Raw genomic sequence first — 21443 nt, 5'->3', positions numbered from 1 at the left:
TATGATTCGAGAGAGGCAGCATGACTTGTGGAAGATAGGTTGTGGTTTTTGATGAAGTCACAGAGAGTGAATCAGGGACTTGTGGCTGGTGATAGATGGACATGAGCTTCCAGATGGTATTTGATAAGGAGCCATGTTGGAGGTTTGCCACCTGGGCCATGGGATTGTAGAACATGTGAAAAATTGGCTCAGTGTAAGGGAGTTTGATAGAGCTTGCACTGTGGACGGAACAATGCGGGTGTGGGGGGGGGGGATTCACTCTGTACCTGACCACTGCTCAGCCTTGCCATTGCTCCCAGCCCCACATTACAATCATTAAAGCTCTTGCATAAAATCTGCAATGGCAAGTTCACAAAACTTGACAGGCATTGCTGGAAGTTGTGAATACCCCTCGGTAACCATCCCCAGGTGATCGTGTGCACACACCTTAATTTTCACAGATTCCTCCAACGGCCTGTCCATCAGCCAGTTAAATGAGAGAAACAACTTGCGGATAGACTCGCTGAATTCATTGTCATCTTCACCGGTCCCATAAATCCTGCAATCGAAACACAGCACCGGTACCATGAACAAAACTGTTGACACCACTGCTCGTGGGGGTGTGAGAGAGTGGGTCTGTGTGTGAGAGAGTGGGACTGTGTGTGAGAGGGAGGGTGGGTCTGTGCGTGAGAGGGAGGGTGGGTCTGTGTGTGAGAGGGAGGGTCTGTGCATGCGTGTGCATAAGAAAGTGTGACTGCATGAGTGTGTGCAGAGAACATGTTTGTGCATATGTTCACATATGAGAGAGAATGTGTGTGCATGTGTGCATGAGACAATGTGTCTGCGTGTGTGAGTGGAAGAGGGTGGCTGCATGTGAGTGAAAGAGGGTGTCTGTATGTTCGTATGTACGTGAGGGTGTCTGTGTGTGAGTGAGAGAAGGTGCTTGTGTGTGAGTGAGAGAGGGTGCCTGTGAGTCATGTGTATGTGTGCACCCAACTGTAATAAGGCAGACACAGCTGATGAACGGAAACATTTACCTGGGTCCAAGGCTCAGCGCCAGGAAGTCTTCTTTAAGTTTACAGCTTCTTCCTCCACCCACACACAGTAAATGTGCCCACATCGACACTCTCTTAGTGTACCAATGTGTTTCGCTTCAAATGAGAACTTCAAAATTGAAAACAAGCAGGACAGCAAGTTGATGTGCGCTGGCAACCCAGTCACACTGAATTAGTCACCTGCTGGTGGACTTCCTGACCAGGGGAACGTTGGAATAGTATAAATATGAAGCACTGGATGAATTTTAAATTATATACACCACGGTAACAGGCCCTTTCAGCCCATGAGTCCGTGCCGCCCAATTACACCCAATTAACCTACGCACCCAGTACGTTTTGAAGGGCGGGAAGAAACCGGAGCCCACGGGGAAAACCCACGCAGACACGGGGAGAACGTACAAACTTCTGACAGACAGCACCAGATTCAAACCCCGATCGCTGGCTCTGTAACTGCATTGTGCTGACCACTACGCTAACCGGGCCGCCCCCGAAGATTCCACGGTTAATGTAGTAGCTTGCATGATGCTATTACAGTGCCAGAGTCCGGGATTCTCAACTAGCACCGTCTCTGCGAGGAGTTCTCACCGTGTCTGCTGGATTTCCTCCGGGCACTCTGGTTTCCTCCCACTTTCCAAAGACAAGTGACGTTAGCAGGTTAATTAGCCACATGGATGTATTTGGGCAGCATATTGGCCAGAAGGGCCTGCTACCGTGCTGTATCTCTAATTTAAAATTAAAGTAGACATTTTCTCTCAACGTCCTCCCGAGATGGAGCCTAGCATGGGAAAGGGCCGCCAAATGGTGCAGAGCAGGACCAGGGCCTCACCGCAGGTACAGTCTCCTCGACTGGATGATGAAGCGGAAGAGGTACTTCAGCGCTTTCAGTGCAGCGAAAAGGAGGTCGGTTTTCTCCGCATCTTCAGCGTTTGAGACGTAGTAGTTCAGCACCTTGGTCAACTTCCTGAGAAAGAGAAATCAAAGCTGGAGAAGGTGGGATGAAATTGAGGGGTTGGGAGGTTCAGAGGGGACCTCTGTCCTGAGGGCGGTTAGAATCACAGTGAGGGGAGCTGGAGGCAGAGACCTCCTGTTAGTGCAAGATGATGCCTTGCGCTGTCTAATGGTACTTTTCCCGTTAACTCTTTTCCCCACGTGACACAACACCCTGCACGTTTGTGTTCCTATTACAGTTGCCCTGCCTTCTTTAGCACATGGAGGTTGGCTCACCTGGATAGCACGTACAACAGAGTTTTCTTCTCGGCCCTTGTGTATGGAAGCAACTTGGCTCAGAGACCGGCCATTGCACTGGAAGTCAAGGCAAGGTGGGCTGTGGACTCACACAGCCTCGGCCTCGATCCCATCAGGCTGGCAGCTCTGCGGCCCCTTAGTGATGCCAGGCTGACCTCCCTGTAGTCAGGGCCTAGGGTTCGTCTAACCAAGGCCCGGTAACTGAGGGCTTGGGGTTCCTGTAGCCATGTGTTCCCACAGCTGAGGGCCCAGGATTTCTGTAACAAGAGCCCAGCGATTCCGAAGCCAGGGGTTCCCATAGCCAGAGCCTAGGGTTCCTGTAGCCGGACTTTCCCGTAGTTGACAATTCCCAAGGCTGGGGCCCAGGATTCTCACAGCCAGAGCACAGGGTTCCCTTAGCCAAGTGTTCCTGTAGACAGGCCTGGGGTTTGCCTAGCCGGGAGCTCCCATAACTGGGGCCTAGGATTCCTGTAGCTGGGGGTTCCTGTAGCTAGGACCCTTGGTTCCCGTAGCCAGGGCGCAGAATTTCTGTAGCCAGAGCCCGGCATTCCCTTAACCTGGGCCGGGTTCCCGTACTGGGGTGGGGGGTGGGGTCCTGTATCCAGGGCCGGATTTCATGTAATCGAGATCCGGGTTCCAGTTGGAGATGGCTGACCTGCGACCCAGCGCATGCCTAGGGGAAGAGCCTGTTTACCGGCTGAGCCTGGTGTGTGGCGTAGTCACCACTTGGCGCCTCTGTGTGGTACTCACACGTAAGCAAGAGTGGCACTGAAGTGGTTGGTGATGTAGGCTTCGAGGACCGGGTTGAAGTGCTGGAACTTGATGTCTCCAATCAGGGAAATGATGAAGACCTGGACAAAAGTGAGAGGATTATTGGCCAAGGAATCCAGGAGAGCTGCCCTCATTTCCAACAAAGCTAGGGGGGGGGTATGTTGAACAGGGGCCTGTGGTTGAGGGGGATGTGTCAGACAAGGTGGAACACTGGATGTGACTGCTGACGGAGCAGGACTGGTGCCCACTCACAACCCACCAATGATCACGCCTGGCTGTGAATGGACGCTGAAACCCCCGGTGAATCTACCCCTCCACCTCCTCCCAACTTTCTCAATTATTAGTAAAACATAAATGTTGATAGACACTGGGGTTGGAGTAAAACATGGTGCTGAAGAAACTCTGCAGGTCAAACAGTGCTCTTTAAACAACAAAGATAAAGAACCGATGTTTCGGACTTGAGCCCCTCATCAAGGTGTTGGCAAAATGTAGGCAAGTGTCTGAAGAGTGGGGGGGGTGGGGTGGTTGCAAAGGCAAGAGGTGATTGGTGGAGGAGGGAGGGGACAGCAGCGATCAAGGGGAAGAGGGATGGCTGGGTGAAGGGAGGGGGAATGAGAGGAGAACTGGGAAAGGGGAAGGGAAGGGGGGAAGGGGATAAGGGGAGCAGGTCAGCAGGAACCAGAGAAGTCGACGTTAATGCCATCCGGCTGAAGAGGGCCCAGATGGGGAAAATCGGGCGTTGTTCCTCCAATTTGCGGGTGGTCACGGCGGGACATGGACAGACATGGCTTCAATTACTGCTCACAGACTGCAAACAGACTACAACTCTCCCCATCCCCGTAATTAGTGCAGCCACCCACTTCAATTCCCTGCCCCATTCCCCTCACTGACATCTCTGTCCACGGCCTCATGCGCAGCTAGACTGAGACCACCGGCAAATTGGAGGAACAACCCCTCATTTTCCGTCTGGGTGCCAGATGGCATCAACATCGACTTCTCCGATTTCCGTTAGCCCCCCCCACACATACTGTCTATCTCTCTCTCTCTCTCTCCTTCCTTTCCCGCAGCTCTGCATTCACCCCCTCCCTGATCAATTCTTACGTGTCCTCTCCTGCCCTCCTAGCCACGTTGAATGATCACCCTTATCCTGTTGGGTCTCTGCTCCTCCCTTTGCCCTTTCTTTCCTACACCCCAGTTTTTTAAAATTCAGGCACCTTCCTGCTTTTTATTCATACCTTCAAGAAGGCCTCAAGCCCAAAATGTCGGTAATATAACCTGCTATGGACGTGGTGAGGCTGGCTCAGTTCCGCCAGCGTTTCAGTTTTTTTACTACAATCGCAGCATCCGCAGATTTTTGCGGACCTCCATCCCCGCCCCTGCCCTCCCTCCCCACTAGTGCCAGGGCGCCCCAGGTCCCTCACAGCTCCAGAGGCCCCACTTCGATCCTGACCTTGGCTGCTGCCTGTGTGGTGGTTTGTACGGTCTCCCACCCACCCCCCAGTTCCCCACGTGTTTCCTCCAAAGGAAGTGGGGGTTGGAGGGTTCTCGGACCTCATGGGGAGGTGGTTAGAGGAATCTGGAGGGGAGTTCAAGGGAATGTGGGGAGATCAGTGGGGGGATTGGGGGTAAATGGTCAGCACGGACAATGGACACAAAACCTGTAGACACTGACTGAAGTAAAACCATGATGCTGGAGGAACAGGTCATCTAACAGCACACTTTATACGGCAAAGATAGATACAACTGACATTTTGGGCTTGAGCCCTTCATCAAGGTATGAGCAAAATGTAGGCAGGCACCTGAACAAAATGGTTGAGGGATGGGGGGCAGGGGGAGGAGCACAGGCCCACAGGCAGGAGGTAATAGGTGGTTAGGGAGGGAGAGCACAGCAGCGAGTGGGGAGGGGGGGATGGCTCTGTGAGTGGAGAGGGAAGTGGGTGGAGAGCTGGAGGAATGAAGAGAGAAGGGAGGGAGAACAGGGAGTAGGCGAGCAGAAACTGGAAAAGTTGACATTAACACCATCCAGTTAGAGAATGCCCAGATGGAATATTAAATTTTAAATTTAGACACATAGGCGGTAACAGGCCCACGAGTCCGCGCCACCCAATTTACACCCCATTAACCTACAGCTCCCGGTATGTTTCAAACGGTGGGAGGAGACCAAAGCCCCTGGGGACATGGGCAGAATGTACAAATTTACGGGATTTGAAACCCGGTCCTGACCACTGGCACTGTAAACGTGTTGCACTGACCGCTACACCAAACGCACATCCTGGGGAGCAAAATTATATGCTGCTCCTCCAATTTACGGGTGGCCGGGGATTGACCATGGACAGACAAGTCAGCGTGGGAGCAGGGGCGCAGAATGGTTGGCAACCTGGCGATCCCTGTCACTGCTGCGGACAGGGCGGAGGTGCTCGGCACGGCGATTTCCCAGTTTGCGCCCCTTCTCTCTGATGCACCGGATGCAGTAGGTGACTCCCGCGGATACACGTGAAGTGTTGCTTCACCTGAAAGGAGTGTGTGGGGCCCTGGACCGTGGTGGGGAGGAGGTGTGGGCGCAAGTGGCCTCCCACTGCTTGTTGGTGTGCCCTCCCTCCCTTATCCACCTATAATCTCCTGCACCTGCCTCTTCGTATCCCCACCATTTTCTTCAGGCACCTGCCTACATTTAGTTCAGACCTTGATGAAGGGCTCAAGCCTGAAACAGTTCTGCATCTTTATCTTTGCTGTATAAAGGACACTCTGATCTGCTGAGTTTCTCCAGTGTTTCTATAGATGGCTGCTTCACTACGAAGGCACTTTGTAGGGACAATGGAGACATCCTCCCCTCTCTCCCAGTGAGACAGTTTCTCTTACCAGAGCATCAAAGACCAGAAAGTCATAGGCTTCACTCCCTGATGTCTCCATCATTATGTTGAAGAGGGCATCAAGTGTGTCCTGAAGAAACTGCAGAGGAGACCAAAGGGACAGTGAGTGCTTAGTGAATTCCCATTGGACGTTGGAGGAACATCCTCCTGTTCCCCAGGATGCATGTCTGCAGGCCACCCAATCCGTCGATGATGGCCCTGCCCGCTGCTTTCTACCCTACCCGGATCGGAGATTGCCAATGCTGCTTATCTAGGAGAAAGAAATCTCTGATTTCAAACCTCCGCTGCCTTGTGGCTGTACCCGCTCGCGGGAAAGGCTTTGGGAGTAGCCCCGAGGAAAAATCTGCAGCCTTGAAGGCGACTGCGATCCTGCTGTCACCACACTGTATCGACCGTCGTTCCCTTGGGCCTGTCATTAGCATGAAGGGGGGGGGATCCCACTTCATGGGCAACATACAGATCTCCATAGCAACTCTGCCCTGACCTGTGCCCTGGAGAGGCCCCTCCACAGTGACTACCAGAGGCATGGTCGACCATGACCGACAGAGGCCAAAGAAATTTAGTTTATTTATTTAAATAACTCACATCGACCAATGTGTTGTACAGATCAAAAAGACATCACACACACTCACTCACAATATATATATATTTATATACCAGTATATATTGTATGTGCGCGCGTGTGTATATGTGTGCGCGTGTATGTATGTGTGCACGTGTATGTATGTGTGCGGATGTATGTATGTATATATGTGTGTGTATATATGTATGTGTGTGTGTGTGTGTGAGTGTGTGTCTATGTGTAATACTTAAGGTGGCCTGTGAGTGTAAAATATTTGCAAACCCATGGTCTCTTGGATGAAGTTTGCCCTCTTTTCCCCAACAGCTATGGAACATCTTCCAGGCCAGGAATTGGGAACTGTTGAAAGCGGTGATCTCCAGGGCTCTTACCTTTACAATGTCACTCCCATCCACTTGCATCAGGTGCCTCAGGTTTTGTTCAATACTCCGGTGACTGCTTCGCCAGTTTAAGAGGCCCAATAAGTCAACTGTGAATACAATTCAGACAAAATAACAATGATGAGCGTGCAGAAGAGGGACGGTACGTCGCAAACCTCGACGTGTTACAAACAGTGGACACTGCTGTCACATGTACACAATCCACATGCACACAGCGAGCTCTTAGAAAGAGCAGCGAGTTCAGGAATAGATGGACGATATAACAAACACTCAGCCAGTCAGGCAGCATCTATGGAGCAAGGTTCAGAGTTAATGTTTCTCTCTATCAAGGTACAGCCTGACTTGCTGAGCTTTCCTGTCATCACCAGCCTCTGGACAAGGGATGGGAGTTCAGGATCGAGATGTGGGTGGGCAGAGGTTTTCACTCCGAGATGCTCTCAGTCTGGAGGGCTATGGTCCAGTCATCAATTGCGGAGAGCCTGACATTCAACCTATGCGACTTACGACCATTCATACCTACGACTGAAAAAACACACTGTATAAATTTTTAAAAATATAGGTAAATATAAAAATTCCACTTTTGGGGTAAAAGTCGGGGTCTATCTATGGAAAATGACAGGGGTGGCCAACCTCTTGTGAGCACTGGCCTTGGTGGCAGCAATGTTGTAATCTGACGAATTATAAAATGTCAATTTCAAGATACGACCGGTCGGTCAGAACAAAACTCGGTCGCAAGCCAGGGACTACCATCCAGGGAAAGGAGCAGAGGTTGGAGGTTGGCTGTGATGTCACTAGATGGTGAGACCAGGTCTGAGGGGCCAAAGGGCCCAGCTAGCCCCCTCATCCTCATTCTGACGAGCTTCAGGCACGTGGTGGGATGGAGGGAGGGGTTCTCAGCCTGCGGTAGGCAATGGCTCTTGGGAGAAGCTCACCGTTTTGGGTAAGTTTGGTTGAGCAGACAAGGGTGGAGATCTGGAAACTGTCTCTGTTGACGGATAAGCTGCAGGAGTGGTGCACACCCTTTCCAAGTTGGCTCTCCCTCTCCTCCGCCTCCTCCTTTGTCCCAGGGTGTGTGAGGTAACACTTGGCATCCTCCATTTTCTTCATGTCCCCCTGCCAACAAGTTTCACACCTCATTGTCATTTGTCATCTTCAAACAACTCTCTCCAAAACTTATCAAGATAGAGGTACATTGGGGACCAGCCTCACCTGCATCGAGGTTGAATGGGGAACGGCAAATACAGAAATGGCTGCAATAATCATTCAGATATTTACAGGGGTGGCCAAACTACGTTCCTGGGCCAATCGCAGACAGCTGCTCATTTTTAAGTGGCCCAGGGTAAATTTTAAAAATAAAATGGAATATGGCCCATTAAGATCATAAATTTTACTGTATGTACATTGCACTTCTTAGTTTCACCACTAGATGTCGCTGCCATTTGAACTAGACTAACCCTTGCAATGTTACTCATTAAATGAAATAGTTTTCCTCAGTTCATTAAACATGGCAGAACTGAAAAGACGGTAAAAATAGCAAGGGAGGGGTGGGAAAATGAATTATTTTTCACAGAAGTCAAGGGTAAGTGTGTTTGTTTGATCTGCAAGGCCCATCTACAGATTTACAAGTTGCATCATAATCATTAAGCGGGCACTTGGGCTATGAACTGTATTTGCCGAGAGTCGAGGAGGAACGTTGGAGATGGTTTTGGTCCTTTATCTATCTTTTCTCCTGCTCTTACTTTGCAACCAGTTTTTTTTCCCCACCCTGCACAGTTAGGATAGCATTGCGGATCGCGAAAGGCTGTTGTAGCACCAGCGACTAGGACCTGGCTTTGAATCCCGCGTTGGCTGTAAGGAGTTTGTACGTTCTCCCTGTGTCTGCGTGGGTTTTCCCCAGGGGGATCCTCTGGTTTCCTCCCACCCAGGAGTTGTAGTCAATTGGGTAGCATGGGCTGAAAAGTCCTGTTACTGTGCTGTAGGTCTAAATTTAAAAAAATATTTTGCACTGATTTTTGAAAGAGACTTTTATTACATTTGTTTAAATTTAAGAGCAGCAGATACAGAAATGCTTACTGTAATACGTGAGCACCTCAATTAACTGTCATGTCAACAGTTACACTAGACTCTGCCCCCTCTTACAGATTGTTTATGACGTTGCAGGTTTTTGGAATCCTGAGGGTTGGGGGAGGTGGAAGCCTTCAGGACAATGTAGCCAAGCACCAGAGGTGGTGACAAGAACCGGGATTCGGATGGGCTTGGGGGGGAAAACAGTGCATCTGGTTCCATTGCCCATCCTCCCACCCCTCCCCAACTACCTTGAAGACAATTAGGTCGTGCCTCCCGTCTTGGAGGGTGGTGCCATTGCACTTCATCAACCTCACGAACGCCATCCCAAAGAGCTTCTCTGACTTGTCTTTCGCTGCAAGGACAGGCCACACGTCAAGGGGAGGATCAGAGCGGCGGTTAGCGCAACGCTACGACAGCGCCAGCGACCGACCAACGTGGGTTTTCTCCCGGGTGCCCCGGTTGCGTCCCACCCTCCAACAACGTACGGGGTTGGACAAACAAGGGTTTCACAGCTGGAATGGGCTTCCACCATTTTGTAAATATATTTAAAGCCCAATACTTCAAGGTGCACCCTTTCCAATGGTAAAGATAATTACACTGGACAACAAAGATTTTGCTTCCCAAACACCTTTGGGTGTGTTTCATGGATTTTGTGGTGCTGGTCATGGAAATCACCTTAAAACTTTCCTATCACGTCCCATTTTTTAGAAATAACCTATTTTGTGATTTCCCTTCATACTTTAAGTCTACTGGCTGCAAAGCAAACTGTTTTGGTCAGTCCATGCACTCAGTGTGGGTGCTATGCAAATATAGTCTTAGGCCTGGACATGCTTGGAAGGCATTTAAAGATGCTGTTGAGAATTTTCTTGGCAACTACAGAGCACCAAACTACATCCGGCTGATTGACAACATACTTCAAGCACACAAATCCATGAATTAAAATGTGTTATTGAAAATTCATTTTCTGCATTTGCACTTGGACGTCTTCCCTGCTGATCTTGGTGCAGTCAATGACAAACAGGGTGAAAGGTTGCACCGGGACATTGTGACCATGGAAAAGTGGTATCAGGGCAATTGGAATCGATCAATACTGGCCGACTATTGTTGGACATTGACATGAGAGGCATCAGATGCTGAGTACAAATGAAAATCAGCAGTAAAGCATTTTTAGTTCAGTTGAACTAATGGAATGTGTCAGGCTAAATTCAATAAAAGTTAAATAAAAGGGTGGAACCCGCTCTTGTCTGAGATTAAACCCCTGATGTGGACAACAGAATCCAACCGATGTCAGGACTTTGGGTGATGCCACAGAGGGCACCTCCGCTCATCTGCCCGAGAGGACGGGAGGGTAGACACGGAGCGTTGGGAGATATAAGTTGGGATGCGGAGAGGGTGGGGGTCATTTACACTTAGGATTGTAAATCTTTGAACCCAGAGGATATTCAAGATAATCGAACTGAATTTAAACAGTCAGCATGGTGGTGGATCAGGGAGAGCCACAGACCCAGGTTCGATCCTGACCTCTGGGGCTGTCTGTGTGGAATTTGCATGCTCGCCCTGTAAGGATTACTTCCCACATTTAAGTCGGGATACTGTGGATCAGGTAAAATCCAGAGGGGGGAGGAATGAATGGGTCGATGTTTCTGGGTGACAGGCACCATATATTTAAGGTAAAGATTCCATTATTGTCATGTGATACTACATTTAGAATGTAACATACATGAAATTCTTTGTCTACTGTCAGGAAGACAGAGTCGCCACTTTGTCCAGCACCCCTCATAGAAATGAGGCCCCAGCAAGGAATGAACTATCAACCTTTGGTTTAAAAGACCAGTGCTCTAACCACTGAGCTATCGGAGCCTCTTGTACTTGTGCAATCGTCCAATTATTTTGGACCACTCTTTTGGGCCAAAAAAAGAGAGGGGGGGGGGTTTTGACCTTTACATTCATCAAATGTTTGACCTCGTGAAGTACCTGGTGTCGGAAGCTCAGATGACCAGGATCCGATGATGTCTGGGGCATTGGGAGTTCAGACAGACAGATGGCCGGAGCGTCAGGATTTCGGACTCTCGGGCGGCCAGGGCATTGTGAGCTCAGATGGGCAGGCAGCCGGGGTGTCAGTAATTTGGATGGGCAGGTAGCCAGGGCATTGGAGTTCAAATGGGCAGATGACCAGCATGAGGATTCATGGTTCAGGAGCTCAGATGGGGAATGCTCATGGGCGAGGATCCATGGTCAGATGCTCAGACGAGTGGGTGGCCAGGACATCGGGAGTTCAGATGTGGGGTGGTTGGGGTGACAGGAGATCCAATGGGCAGATGATGGGGTGAGGGTCTACTGTTAGGAAGTTGGGAGCTTGGATGGGTGGGCTGCTGGAGCTAAAAGTAGGGGCGGGGGGAGTCGACTTTTACATGGGTCATATGAAGACACAATATTTTGGCCATAAAGTGGGGGGGGGGGGGTAGGGAGGGTTTATCAGTCGATACAACAGTCTTCAGGGACTAGCAATACCTCTCTGTGACTCAGATGCAGTGGTTGGGTCAGGAGAAAGAACACACCAGCCCAGGTCTCTTACGTGTAGCGGATTTGATGGGCTGAGGACATTTTTTAGTCCTGTTTGACCAGGAATGGTCTTGAGGTCAGGATTCACTCTAGGGTCACATGACATCCCTCCTCCACCCAACATGCAGATGATCCCATGACAGGGGGTCCGGGCAGGGAAGGGTCCCACAACTCCCCTTTGCTGTCAAACTCCACTATCACCAGCGGGATGGTCACGGCAAGCGACTCACACTCTTGCGAGGAGCGGTGGCGGAAGGTGAAGCGGAGGTGGCAGCGGTGGACGTCCTCGATCGCAATCGCCACCTGTAACCAGAAGACAAGAATTTTGGTCAGCTGGTTGCAAGCCCACCCCAGCCCACCCCCCCCCACCCTTTTGTGGTCCTCAACGTGGTGAGTGCACCATTGCCCTGGAAACAGGCTCTGTGAGGGAGAAACTCCCTAACAACACGTGCCCCGAGCATAGAGAATGGCAGGACAGGAACATCATGGTTAGCATGAACTTAATGGGCTGAAGAACCTTTTCCGTGTTGTTTGACTCCCAACACAGTGAGACTGTGCACGTACAGGAGTAAAACATCGAAGTCTCCACACATTGTGGTTGAAGTTGTGACAGAATATAGATATGTTTTTGGGAGGTAAATTGGGGCCAGGATTTTTAGTGAAGGTCACATGTAAACATTTTAAAACAGATTTTACTTGAAATACTGGAGTTCTGCTCATGCTAGACATGTCGGCTCCAGAGCCTTTGCAAAAGCTTTAGAGAGTGTCCAAGAAACTTCACTAATGGATTGTTGCTTACAAAAAAGCAATAGATGAAAGAACTTGTCATAGCCGCATTCTGTCGGAGTGGAACTTGCTGTTCTAGGAGGGTCAAATGGTTTTGCAAGCAGAAAGAGAGAGAGAGATAGAGAGAGATAAGATCTACAGTTTTACAGTCAGCAGCAGCAACTGGGACTGGAACAGGACAAGCTGGCAAGCTTGTGGAAAACTCCATTTGGAAGATGGGTTGTAAGTGCTTAGTTCAGCCTGGTCAAAGCCCTTGTGGTTCATGCAAGAGGAGAGGACTGGCTGCCTAATATTTCACTTGGAATAAGTAAAAAAAAGGAACTCTGTGGTGGCCTGAAAGAAAGAGGTTATCATCTGGAGAACCCTGAGGGGGCAAGTTTCGTCAGCAAGACACTGAAGTGGCTGATTACAAAGGGTGTCCTGGAAAAACAAACATCTCTCTGAAAATCAACATGAACCTTCATGAGCGGTAACCATTTACCTATCAAGCACCAAAGCCTGGTGAACTTTATAAATGTTAAATTCTGTGCACAGAATAAGAATTGTCTGTCACCAGTGAATTTGGAGGAACGAAAAGTGAAATTGGACTGTGAACCAAAGAACTTTTCTGAACTTATGCACACATTACATACACATGCGCTTAGAATTAGAAGGGGGTTAAGTTAGGTTAGTTAAGTCAATAGTGATAAGTTAAAGTTTGATCCTGTTTTCATGTTTAATGATAATTAAAAGCAACTTTTGTTTAACTAACCATTTGTCTTGGTGAATTTCTATTGCTGTTGGGTCCTCTGGGCTTGTAACAAAGTAAAAACACAAATGCTGGAGAAACTCAGCAGGTCAAACAGGGTCCTTTATATAGTAAAAGATAAAGATACAGAAGCAATGTTTCAGGCTTGAGCCCTTCATCAAGGTACGGGCCAAATCATGCTCCTCCGCCCCAGAATTTTGTTCTGTCACCTGCCGACATTTTTCCATACATTGATGAAGGGGGGCACGGTTGGCGTAGCGGTTAGCGCAACACCTTTACAGCAGCGATCGGGTCCGGGCTGAGGTTTGAACCCTCCGTTGTCTGTAAGGAATTTGTACATTCTCCCCGTGTCTGCGCGGGTTTTCCCCGGGGACTCTGGTTTCCTCCGACCGTTCAAAATGTACCGGGGGTGGAGTTTAGGTCAATTGGGTGTAATTAGGTGCCACGGGCTCATGGGAAGAAAGGGCTTTGTTACTGCGCTGTATGTCTAAAAATAAGAACGGTTGATACTACGAGTCAGAACCCGTCAGCGGGGTTGAAAGTGTGGAAACGGGCAAGAAATCCGACAGTTCTGCACCAAGAGAGAGGTCGAGGAGAAAGACCCACCTTGACTGTTTCGTACCAGAAGGGCTGTTTCACCTGATAGTAGATTACCGACTTGTACTCTGAAATTCCCTCGTAGCCTGCTCCGGGGAAGATGGCCTTCTGTGGTGGGGGAATGGGGTCAGATAGTTAAACAGCATTTCGGGGGTACAGGGTCCAGACAGCAACTGCCAGTCCATGGACAGCAGGGAGTAGGTCTTCCCCCCCCCCCTCCTCTTCCCCAAATTCTTTCACCTCAAACATTAGCCCCTTTTACACAGCCACTTCAAGGCATGAATATTGTGCCTCGCCTTCTGTGTAAAAGGTACAAGTGCAGAATGGGGGAGGGGGGGGGGGGAGAGGGTGTGGGTCATTGTAGTCCAGCCTTTAAGCCGGCAGCAGAGGTAGTCACAGCACCAAATCGAAGTCTGTGTAAAAAGGGTGAGCTGGCAGGCTGGGACCAGAACAGGAAAGGATGTGTACATTCCACGTCACACCAGACACCGACACTGTTGTGTTACAAGTCCCGTCTCTTTGGCTTATAGAATGCTGGCATGGTGTGTAAAATGACACCCTGGGGCAGCATTAGGCCGGCAGTATTATGGGACCTCTGTGTAAAAAGGGCTTGTAGCTGGACCTGCAAAAAGATGCAGGAGAACATCTAGTACAGGGGTCCCCAAATTTTTTAGACCATTGACCCCTTCATGGAATACGTGATTTCCCCCATTGACACCCAACCATGGAATCCCAGCGGTGGCCCGAGGGGTGGTGGTGGTGGCACTGGATGAGCCGGGGGGGGGGGGAGGGAAGAACACACACCTTTCTTCTACACTCAGTCCGTCCTCCAATTCACTCTCAACTCATTCAAAGGCCGAAGCAGATATAACGTGGCTGCCACCAAGGCCCGCTCTCATGAGGGGTTGGCCACCCCTGCCACAGGCGCTATTTTCCGTTGATCTGCCCCTGCTTTCCACCACAAAAGTTCAATCGACCACTGCCCTGGAGTTATTGTCCCCCTGGCATTTATTGACCCCTTGGATAATCCCACTGACTTCCAGGGGGTCGCTATTGACCACTTTGGAGACTCCCGGATCTGGAACATCTACGGGGGAATGTGGCCGTTGGGGAGCAGCACACCACCCAGCACACGCTCTGTTCTCGCTGCTGCCATCAGGAAAGAGGAGTAGGGGCCACAAGACTCCCCCCACCAGGTTCAGGAACAGCTGCTCCCCCTCCATTATCAGACTCAACAACAAACTCAATCAGGGACTCATTTAAGGACTCTTACAGTGCAATTTATTGATATTTTTTGCTCTGTACGGCACAGTCAGTTTACATTTCTTTATTTGTTTACATGTACGCTGCGTCAGTTTATTTTTGCACCGCTATTAAGTGGTAATTCTGTCTCACCCGCGGGAAAGGCATTTCAGGGTTGTATGCGATGTCATGTATGTTTTCTCACAATAAATCTGAAATCTGAGCTCCCAGCTATCACTGCAAAACTGCTCTGCTTCCTTAAGAGTATCATGTGACCCCTGACATCACCTGGGATTGAAGACAATTCCCCTCGGAGAAACTAAAATGCAGACGGTGGGGTTTCCGAGGAAAAAGGTTTAGCCCCACTCTCTTGCATCTCTGCTCGAACCAAACCTTTGTTTTCTCGGAAATACCGTCGTCTACGCTTTAGTTTTCTTTTGCATGAGCTTGTTATGCTTGAGGTGAGGCGGACTTGCCTGAAGAATAAGCAGTACAAGGTTTGTCACTGTCTGCGTGGGTTTTCCTGAGGGGGCTCTGGTTTCCTCCCCCCGTTCAAAATAAAACGTACCAGGAATTGGGGGGGGGGGCTGTAGGATAATCAGGGGTACATTGGGCGGCACAGACTCGTGGGCCAAAATGGTCTGTTACCGTGCTATATGTCTAAATAAAATTTTTTAAAGGTATTTTGGTTCACTCCTTAATTCAAGGGAGTGCAGGGTCTTCCAGCACATTCCTGACTCGCACCTCACTGGGAAGGTTTTGGGGCTCTGGGGGAGCAGATCACTTGCTACAGGATTGAGCATTCACCCGGACCAGGCACTATCCACAATGACCAACTGAGCTGTCATGTGAAGTGGCACCATGTTGCTCGCACACTCCCTGCATGTTCACGTACCTGCCACGCGTTTATGGACTCCCCCCACCAAGGCTACGTATTCCAACACCCCCCCCCCCCCCACCGCTAACGGAGCCGCCTCTGTGGCAGGTCGACGCCATTATGGGACCAGCGACCCAGGTTCAAATCTGTCTGCAAGGAGTTTGTATGTCCTCCCCATTTCCTCCAGGTGCTCTGGTTTCCTCCCACGTTCCAGATGTACGGGGTTCGTAAGTTAATTGGATGCACTTCAGCAGCATGGGCTCAAGGTCCGGAAGGGTCTGTCACCTATAACTGGGACAGTGGTCTTCAAATTATTGCAGGAAAACAGCCCACCCTACACAGCAACTTTGAGTAAACTGGCTACCCATCTGAAGCTGCTCACTGCCCCAGTGACAGGGGTGAGGGTCTTGAGGGTTACGAGGTGCAGAGGGACAGACCACCACAAGGTAAGGTCCACAGATGCCCAGACTGCAGCCTTGGTGGGTTTCCTGTCATTCTGGTCCATGGTTCACCTTAAGGGAACCCTGGCCACATGTGGGAAACATAGAAATAAAGTTGATTTGGCAGTGGGGGGTGGGGGTGGGGTGGGGAGGAGGGAGAGAGGGGAGGGAGGGATGGAAGAAAGAGGGGGAGAGAGGGAAAGAGTGAGCAAGAGGAAGAGAGAAAGGGAAGAGGGAGGGAAAGAAGAGAGAGGAGGGAGGGGAGGAAGAGAGGGGAGAGAGGGAAAGTGAGAAAGAGGAAGGGGGAGAGGAGAGAGGGAAAGAGAGGAGAGGAAAGAGGGAGGAAGGAGGGAGGGAGGAGAGAGGGGAGGAGGAGTGAGGAGGGAGTGGAGGAAGAGTGAGGAGGGAGGGGAGGAAGAGAGAGGAGGGAGGGGAAGAGAATGAGAAGAATTGAAAGGGGAAAAGAGGAAGGAGGGAAGAGAGTGAGAAAGATTGAAAGGGGAAGAGAGAGGGAAAGAGAGAGAGGAGGGAGAGAGGGAAAGAAAGGTGAGTGAGGGGAAGGGGGGAAGAGAGAGAGAGAGAGAGAGAGAGAGAGAGAAAGAGAGAGAGAGAGAACAAACGAACGAACGAACAAGCCTCCTAGATCATGTCCTGCTCAGACACTGGGTACTGAAAGGGCAGAATGACTGGTGCTGAGAGCAGGCAGGGACCTTAGGTATGCAGCTCCAGCAACCCCCCTGTAGACATGCATTGTGTACCATTGCAGGAGGGACAGCAAGGAAGGCTGTGTGCAGTTCTGGTCACCTCATTGCAGGGAGGAGGTGGAGGCACAAGAAAGGGGGCAGAAGAGGTTCTCCTGGATGTGGCCTTTGGAGCAGCAGAGGATGAGAATTTTATAACATTGCACGAGCTGGAAGGTTAAACAAATGGAGGGCATAGATTTAAACAGGAAAGTTTACGAGGTGAATTTGTTTACACAGTGGTGGGTGTTGGGAGCCCCGTTGCCAGGGATGCAGGTAGGAGAGCAACATTTGAGGTGCAGTTATGCAGACACGTGGACAGGAAATAGAGGGACACAGAGTGCCTTAAGGTAGTAGGAATTGGAGGCATGGTTACCAGGATACTGTGGCCAAATGGCCTGCCATTGTGCCAGTGCAGCAGGAAGGGGTGGATGGTTTCTGGCAGCTTTGCCGCCCCCGGGAGCTGGTTGAGAGACAAGGAACCTGGGGAGAAGGGTGAGTGGAGGTGGCAGCTGATGCCAAGGTACCTCAATCCGAGTTCCGTCCTCGTCATAGACCCCCATGGTCACCTCCACATTCTTTGGTGTTTTCTTCTTGCCCTTGTCGAACTCCCCTTGCACTAGGGTGATGTAGATGTCATTCCTGACATCGCCTGCAGGGATGGACAAAGGCTGAGGTCAGCAGTGCTTGTGGCACTGACCTTCACCTCACATGCAATGACCTACCCAGCCGACGGTGTCCAATGTTCTGTGTCCCGCGCCCACAGAGACCTCCATGTGCACAGAGAGACCCCGCATCTGCCAGCCTGCACTGAGAGCCCACGCGCCCTAGGGCATACCGAGAGCTCACATGTCCCAGCATGCACCGAGAGCCCACGTGTCCCTCAGGCGAAGAGCGCCCACGTGTCCCTCAGGCAGAGAGCGCCCACGTGTCCCTCAGGCGGAGAGCGCCCACGTGTCCCTCAGGCGGAGAGCGCCCACGTGTCCTCAGGCGGAGAGCGCCCACGTGTCCCTCAGGCGGAGAGCGCCCACGTGTCCCCTCAGGCGGAGAGCGCCCACGTGTCCCTCAGGCGGAGAGCGCCACGTGTCCCTCAGGCGGAGAGCGCCCCACGTGTCCCTCAGGAGGAGAGCGCCCACGTGTCCCTCAGGCAGGAGAGTGCCCCACGTGTCCCTCAGGCAGAGAGCGCCCACCGTGTCCCTCAGGCAGAGAGCGCCCCACGTGTCCCTCAAGCAGAGAGCGCCCGTGCACCACATCCCTCACTGAGATACTGTGTGGTCTCCTCCCCCCCCCCTCCCCCCCGTGCAGAGAGTACCCGTGTGTCCCAGTGTACACCTTCCTGTTCCCCAGTGGGAGCTGAATTCTCAGGCCGCTGGCAACGTGAGCAGCTGACTGAAGAGCTCTCACCTGGGAGGATGATTTCCGGAAACCCCATTTCGAGCCACTGCCGTGGACCTGTCAACCAGATGCGGGAAATCCTTGTGCACTTGCTGGATGTCCACCAGGGAGGAGCTTCATGGAGACCCAAAGACCTGGGGCAGACAGGCAGGAACACAGGGCAAGTCAAGGATTCAGGCAGTACGCAGTCAGCACATCCATCCCCAGACAGGGCAATGTCCCCACTAACCCACCGATGTACCCACAGATTAACCTACTAACCCACCGATGTACCCACAGATTAACCCCCCCAATGTGCCCCACATACTAATCCACCGAACCCACCAATGTACCTTGGCCTTTATGGTTGACCTCTTTGGCTGCAATAACCTTGTTGAACACGGAGGTGAGCGGCTCGTTCTCCCCGATGACTCTGGACGTCAGTAGTGGTGACATGATGATCTGCCTCTGGCGGATGTAGGTCTCCATCGCAATCCTGAAGTACAGAGCGGAGAAGGGTCACTATTGGGTAGATCCGGGCCATTGGCTGCCGTCTCTGGCCACTGATATCACCTCCGCATGGGGAATCAATCTGCTTGGCACACCCATCCGAAACAGGATGGTGCATTCCAAGGGTAGCTTAACCTCTCCAGTTTAATGACAGGGGCGTAGACAAAATGGACTAGCTCAAGTGGACAACTTGGTCAGCATGGGGCCAGTTGGGCTGAATGGCCTATTCCTGTGTTCTAATTGCAGGAGATCCAGCTTGAACACCACACTGGTCTTGCCCACACTTCTGTCCAGCTCAGCCTCCGTGGGTTCAGTTAAACAGGCAACTCCCATCACCAGTCTCACCCTTCCAATACTGCAAATCTGTCCATTTACCAGTGAAGGCTGGTGCAATGGGAACCAGTGAGTGATGGCTTGGTGGGATGGGAACCAATGTGTGATGGTGTGGTGGGATGGGAACCAATGAGTGATGGCATGGTGGAATGGGAACCAATAAGGGATGGCCTGGTGGGATGGGAACCAATGAGGGATGGCCTGGTCAAATGGGAACCAGTGAGGAATGGCCCGGTCAGTGGTTTCTGGAAAAGATGACCAGATGCAATACTCACTGCTGGAAGGGAATAAAGTGCTGCTTCTCTTCGTCGTCATTCCTCCCACCGATCATGTCTGTAATATCCATAACTTTGAAAGAAAACAAGGAGATCAGCAGTCAGCAGCAGGTTCGTGGATTCGAGCAGCCCCTCAGTTCAAGAGTCTGATAACAGCAGGAAAGAAATTAGCCTCGTGTCAGACAGTGTGATCTCACACACGTGAATCTTCTTCCTGATGGCAGGATGGTGAGGAGAGCATGGCCGAGGTGGGAATGTTTTTATTGCATTGGTGGGGTCGATGGAGGGGAGGGGATGTGTATGATGGAGTCGATGGAGGGGAGGGGATGTGTGTGATAGAGGGAGGGGATGTTTTATGAGTCAATGGAGGGGAGAGGATGTATGTGTTGGAGGGGATGCGTGTGATGGAGTCGATGGAGGGGAGGGAATATGCATGGTGGAGGGGATGTGTGTGATGGAGTCGATGGAGGGGAGGGGATGTGTGTGATGGAGGGTAGGTGATGAGTTATGGAGTCAATGGAGGGGAGAGGATGTATTGTTGGAGGGGATGCGTGTTGATGGAGTCGATGGAGGGGAGGGGATATGCGTGGTGGAGGGGATGTGTGTGATGGAGTTGATGGAGGGGAGGGGATGTATGTGATGGAGTTGGAGGGGAGGGGGTGTGTATGGAGTTGGAGGGGAGGGTGGTGTGCGATGGAGTTGGAGGGGAGGGTGGTGTGCGATGGAGTTGATAGAGGGGAGGCAATGTGTGTGGAGTCAATGGAGGGGAGGGGGATATGTGTGATGGAGTCGATGAGGGCCTGGAGGAGAGGGGGTTGTGACAGAGGGCAGACTGGGGCGGAGCAGTCCCCGTCCCAAGCAGTGGCACGCCCCGACGGGTTACTTCCAGTGCACATGTAGAGGAGGTTCAGGGTGAATTCCTCAGGCAGTCTCCTGGCCACCGTTTCAACGTGGGAGGCCCCTGGCCGGTTTACACACACACACACACACACACACACACACACAGAGCTTTGAAAGAGCTAGCACAATCCCACTGGGGGCTCTGTGAATCAACGGTACACTGGCCTTGTGTTACCCAGCTGTGGTGTTAACACACTTCAGCGTTTGGGGTGCACTGCAGCTGGAGGGAGGTGGAAACGTGGAACAGGATGCTGTGAATCATGTGAAGCGAGGCCGATTATGGGAGCAAGGTTTTGTTTTTGTCTCACTCAGCGGACTGTGTCAGCCAGAGGCGGGCCAATCAGGGCAGAACTTGGGCTGTGCAAGGTCATGGGTTCAAAGCCCACCCTGGTCCTCTCTGGAACAGCCATGCAAAGGGGAGGGGGTGCTTTCAGAGGAAATTGTCTGCTCCCTGGAATGGATGGAAGAGATCCAGCAGCATTATTGGCAGCAGGAGACTCGCCTGCTTCCTGCTGCCCATCCCTCCCAACAGCCAGAATCCCTGAACATATTGTGTTTCTGGAGAACGGATCTGGCCATTCTCTGTGGCAGGTGAATATTTCGCTCAGTGCTCTGAACATGGTCAATACATCCTTCGGCTCCCCCTTCATTCCCAGTTTGAATGGCTTTTTCGGGATTTTGTCCAGGTTCCCTGTCCTCTCTGGAGTGTTGACTCATTCTCGGAACAGTTCCATGGCAACCAGCTCTTCTCCCATTCAGCATCTCGCCCCAGAGACCAAGCAGTGATTGTAATCACCAAGTGAGTCATCGCAAGAATCAGGCTCAGAAAACTGATCGGGTTCTGACAGGCAACACTTCAACAAGTTCAACTTACAAGGATCACTGAATGGGAGCAGGAGGGGGGGGGGGGGGTAGAGGGGGGGGGTAGAGAGGAGGGGGGGTAGAGAGGAGGGGGGGTAGAGAGGGTGGGGGGGGTAGAGAGGGTGGGGGGTTTAGAGCGGGGGTGTAGAGAGAGAGGGGGGGGAGAGAGAGAGGAGAGAGAGAGAGGGGGAGGGAGAGAGAGAGAGGGGAGGGAGAGAGAGGGGAGGGAGAAAGGAGAGAGAGAGGGGAGA

At 51.4% G+C, this 21443-nt stretch overlaps 1 protein-coding gene across 1 annotated transcript in view; it reads right to left on the bottom strand.

Moving 5' to 3' along the window:
* The window catches only part of LOC138752907 (dedicator of cytokinesis protein 5-like), a 158296-nt gene that overhangs the window by 87129 nt on the left and 49724 nt on the right, over window positions 1–21443 (bottom strand). Inside the window, 16 exon segments of the mRNA XM_069915516.1 lie at window positions 427–538; window positions 1861–1995; window positions 3030–3130; window positions 5910–5999; window positions 6872–6969; window positions 7813–7993; window positions 9196–9299; window positions 11740–11812; window positions 13650–13748; window positions 17467–17591; window positions 18344–18372; window positions 18374–18435; window positions 18437–18468; window positions 18667–18809; window positions 19432–19532; window positions 20718–21031. Coding sequence (XP_069771617.1) covers window positions 427–538; window positions 1861–1995; window positions 3030–3130; window positions 5910–5999; window positions 6872–6969; window positions 7813–7993; window positions 9196–9299; window positions 11740–11812; window positions 13650–13748; window positions 17467–17591; window positions 18344–18372; window positions 18374–18435; window positions 18437–18468; window positions 18667–18809; window positions 19432–19532; window positions 20718–21031 — 1799 coding nt within the window.

This window comes from Narcine bancroftii, chromosome 2 (assembly GCF_036971445.1).
Source record: "Narcine bancroftii isolate sNarBan1 chromosome 2, sNarBan1.hap1, whole genome shotgun sequence".
NCBI lineage: Eukaryota > Metazoa > Chordata > Chondrichthyes > Torpediniformes > Narcinidae > Narcine > Narcine bancroftii.
The sequence above is the reverse complement of the archived record's forward strand: the minus strand, read 5'-3'. Positions and strand labels throughout refer to the sequence as shown.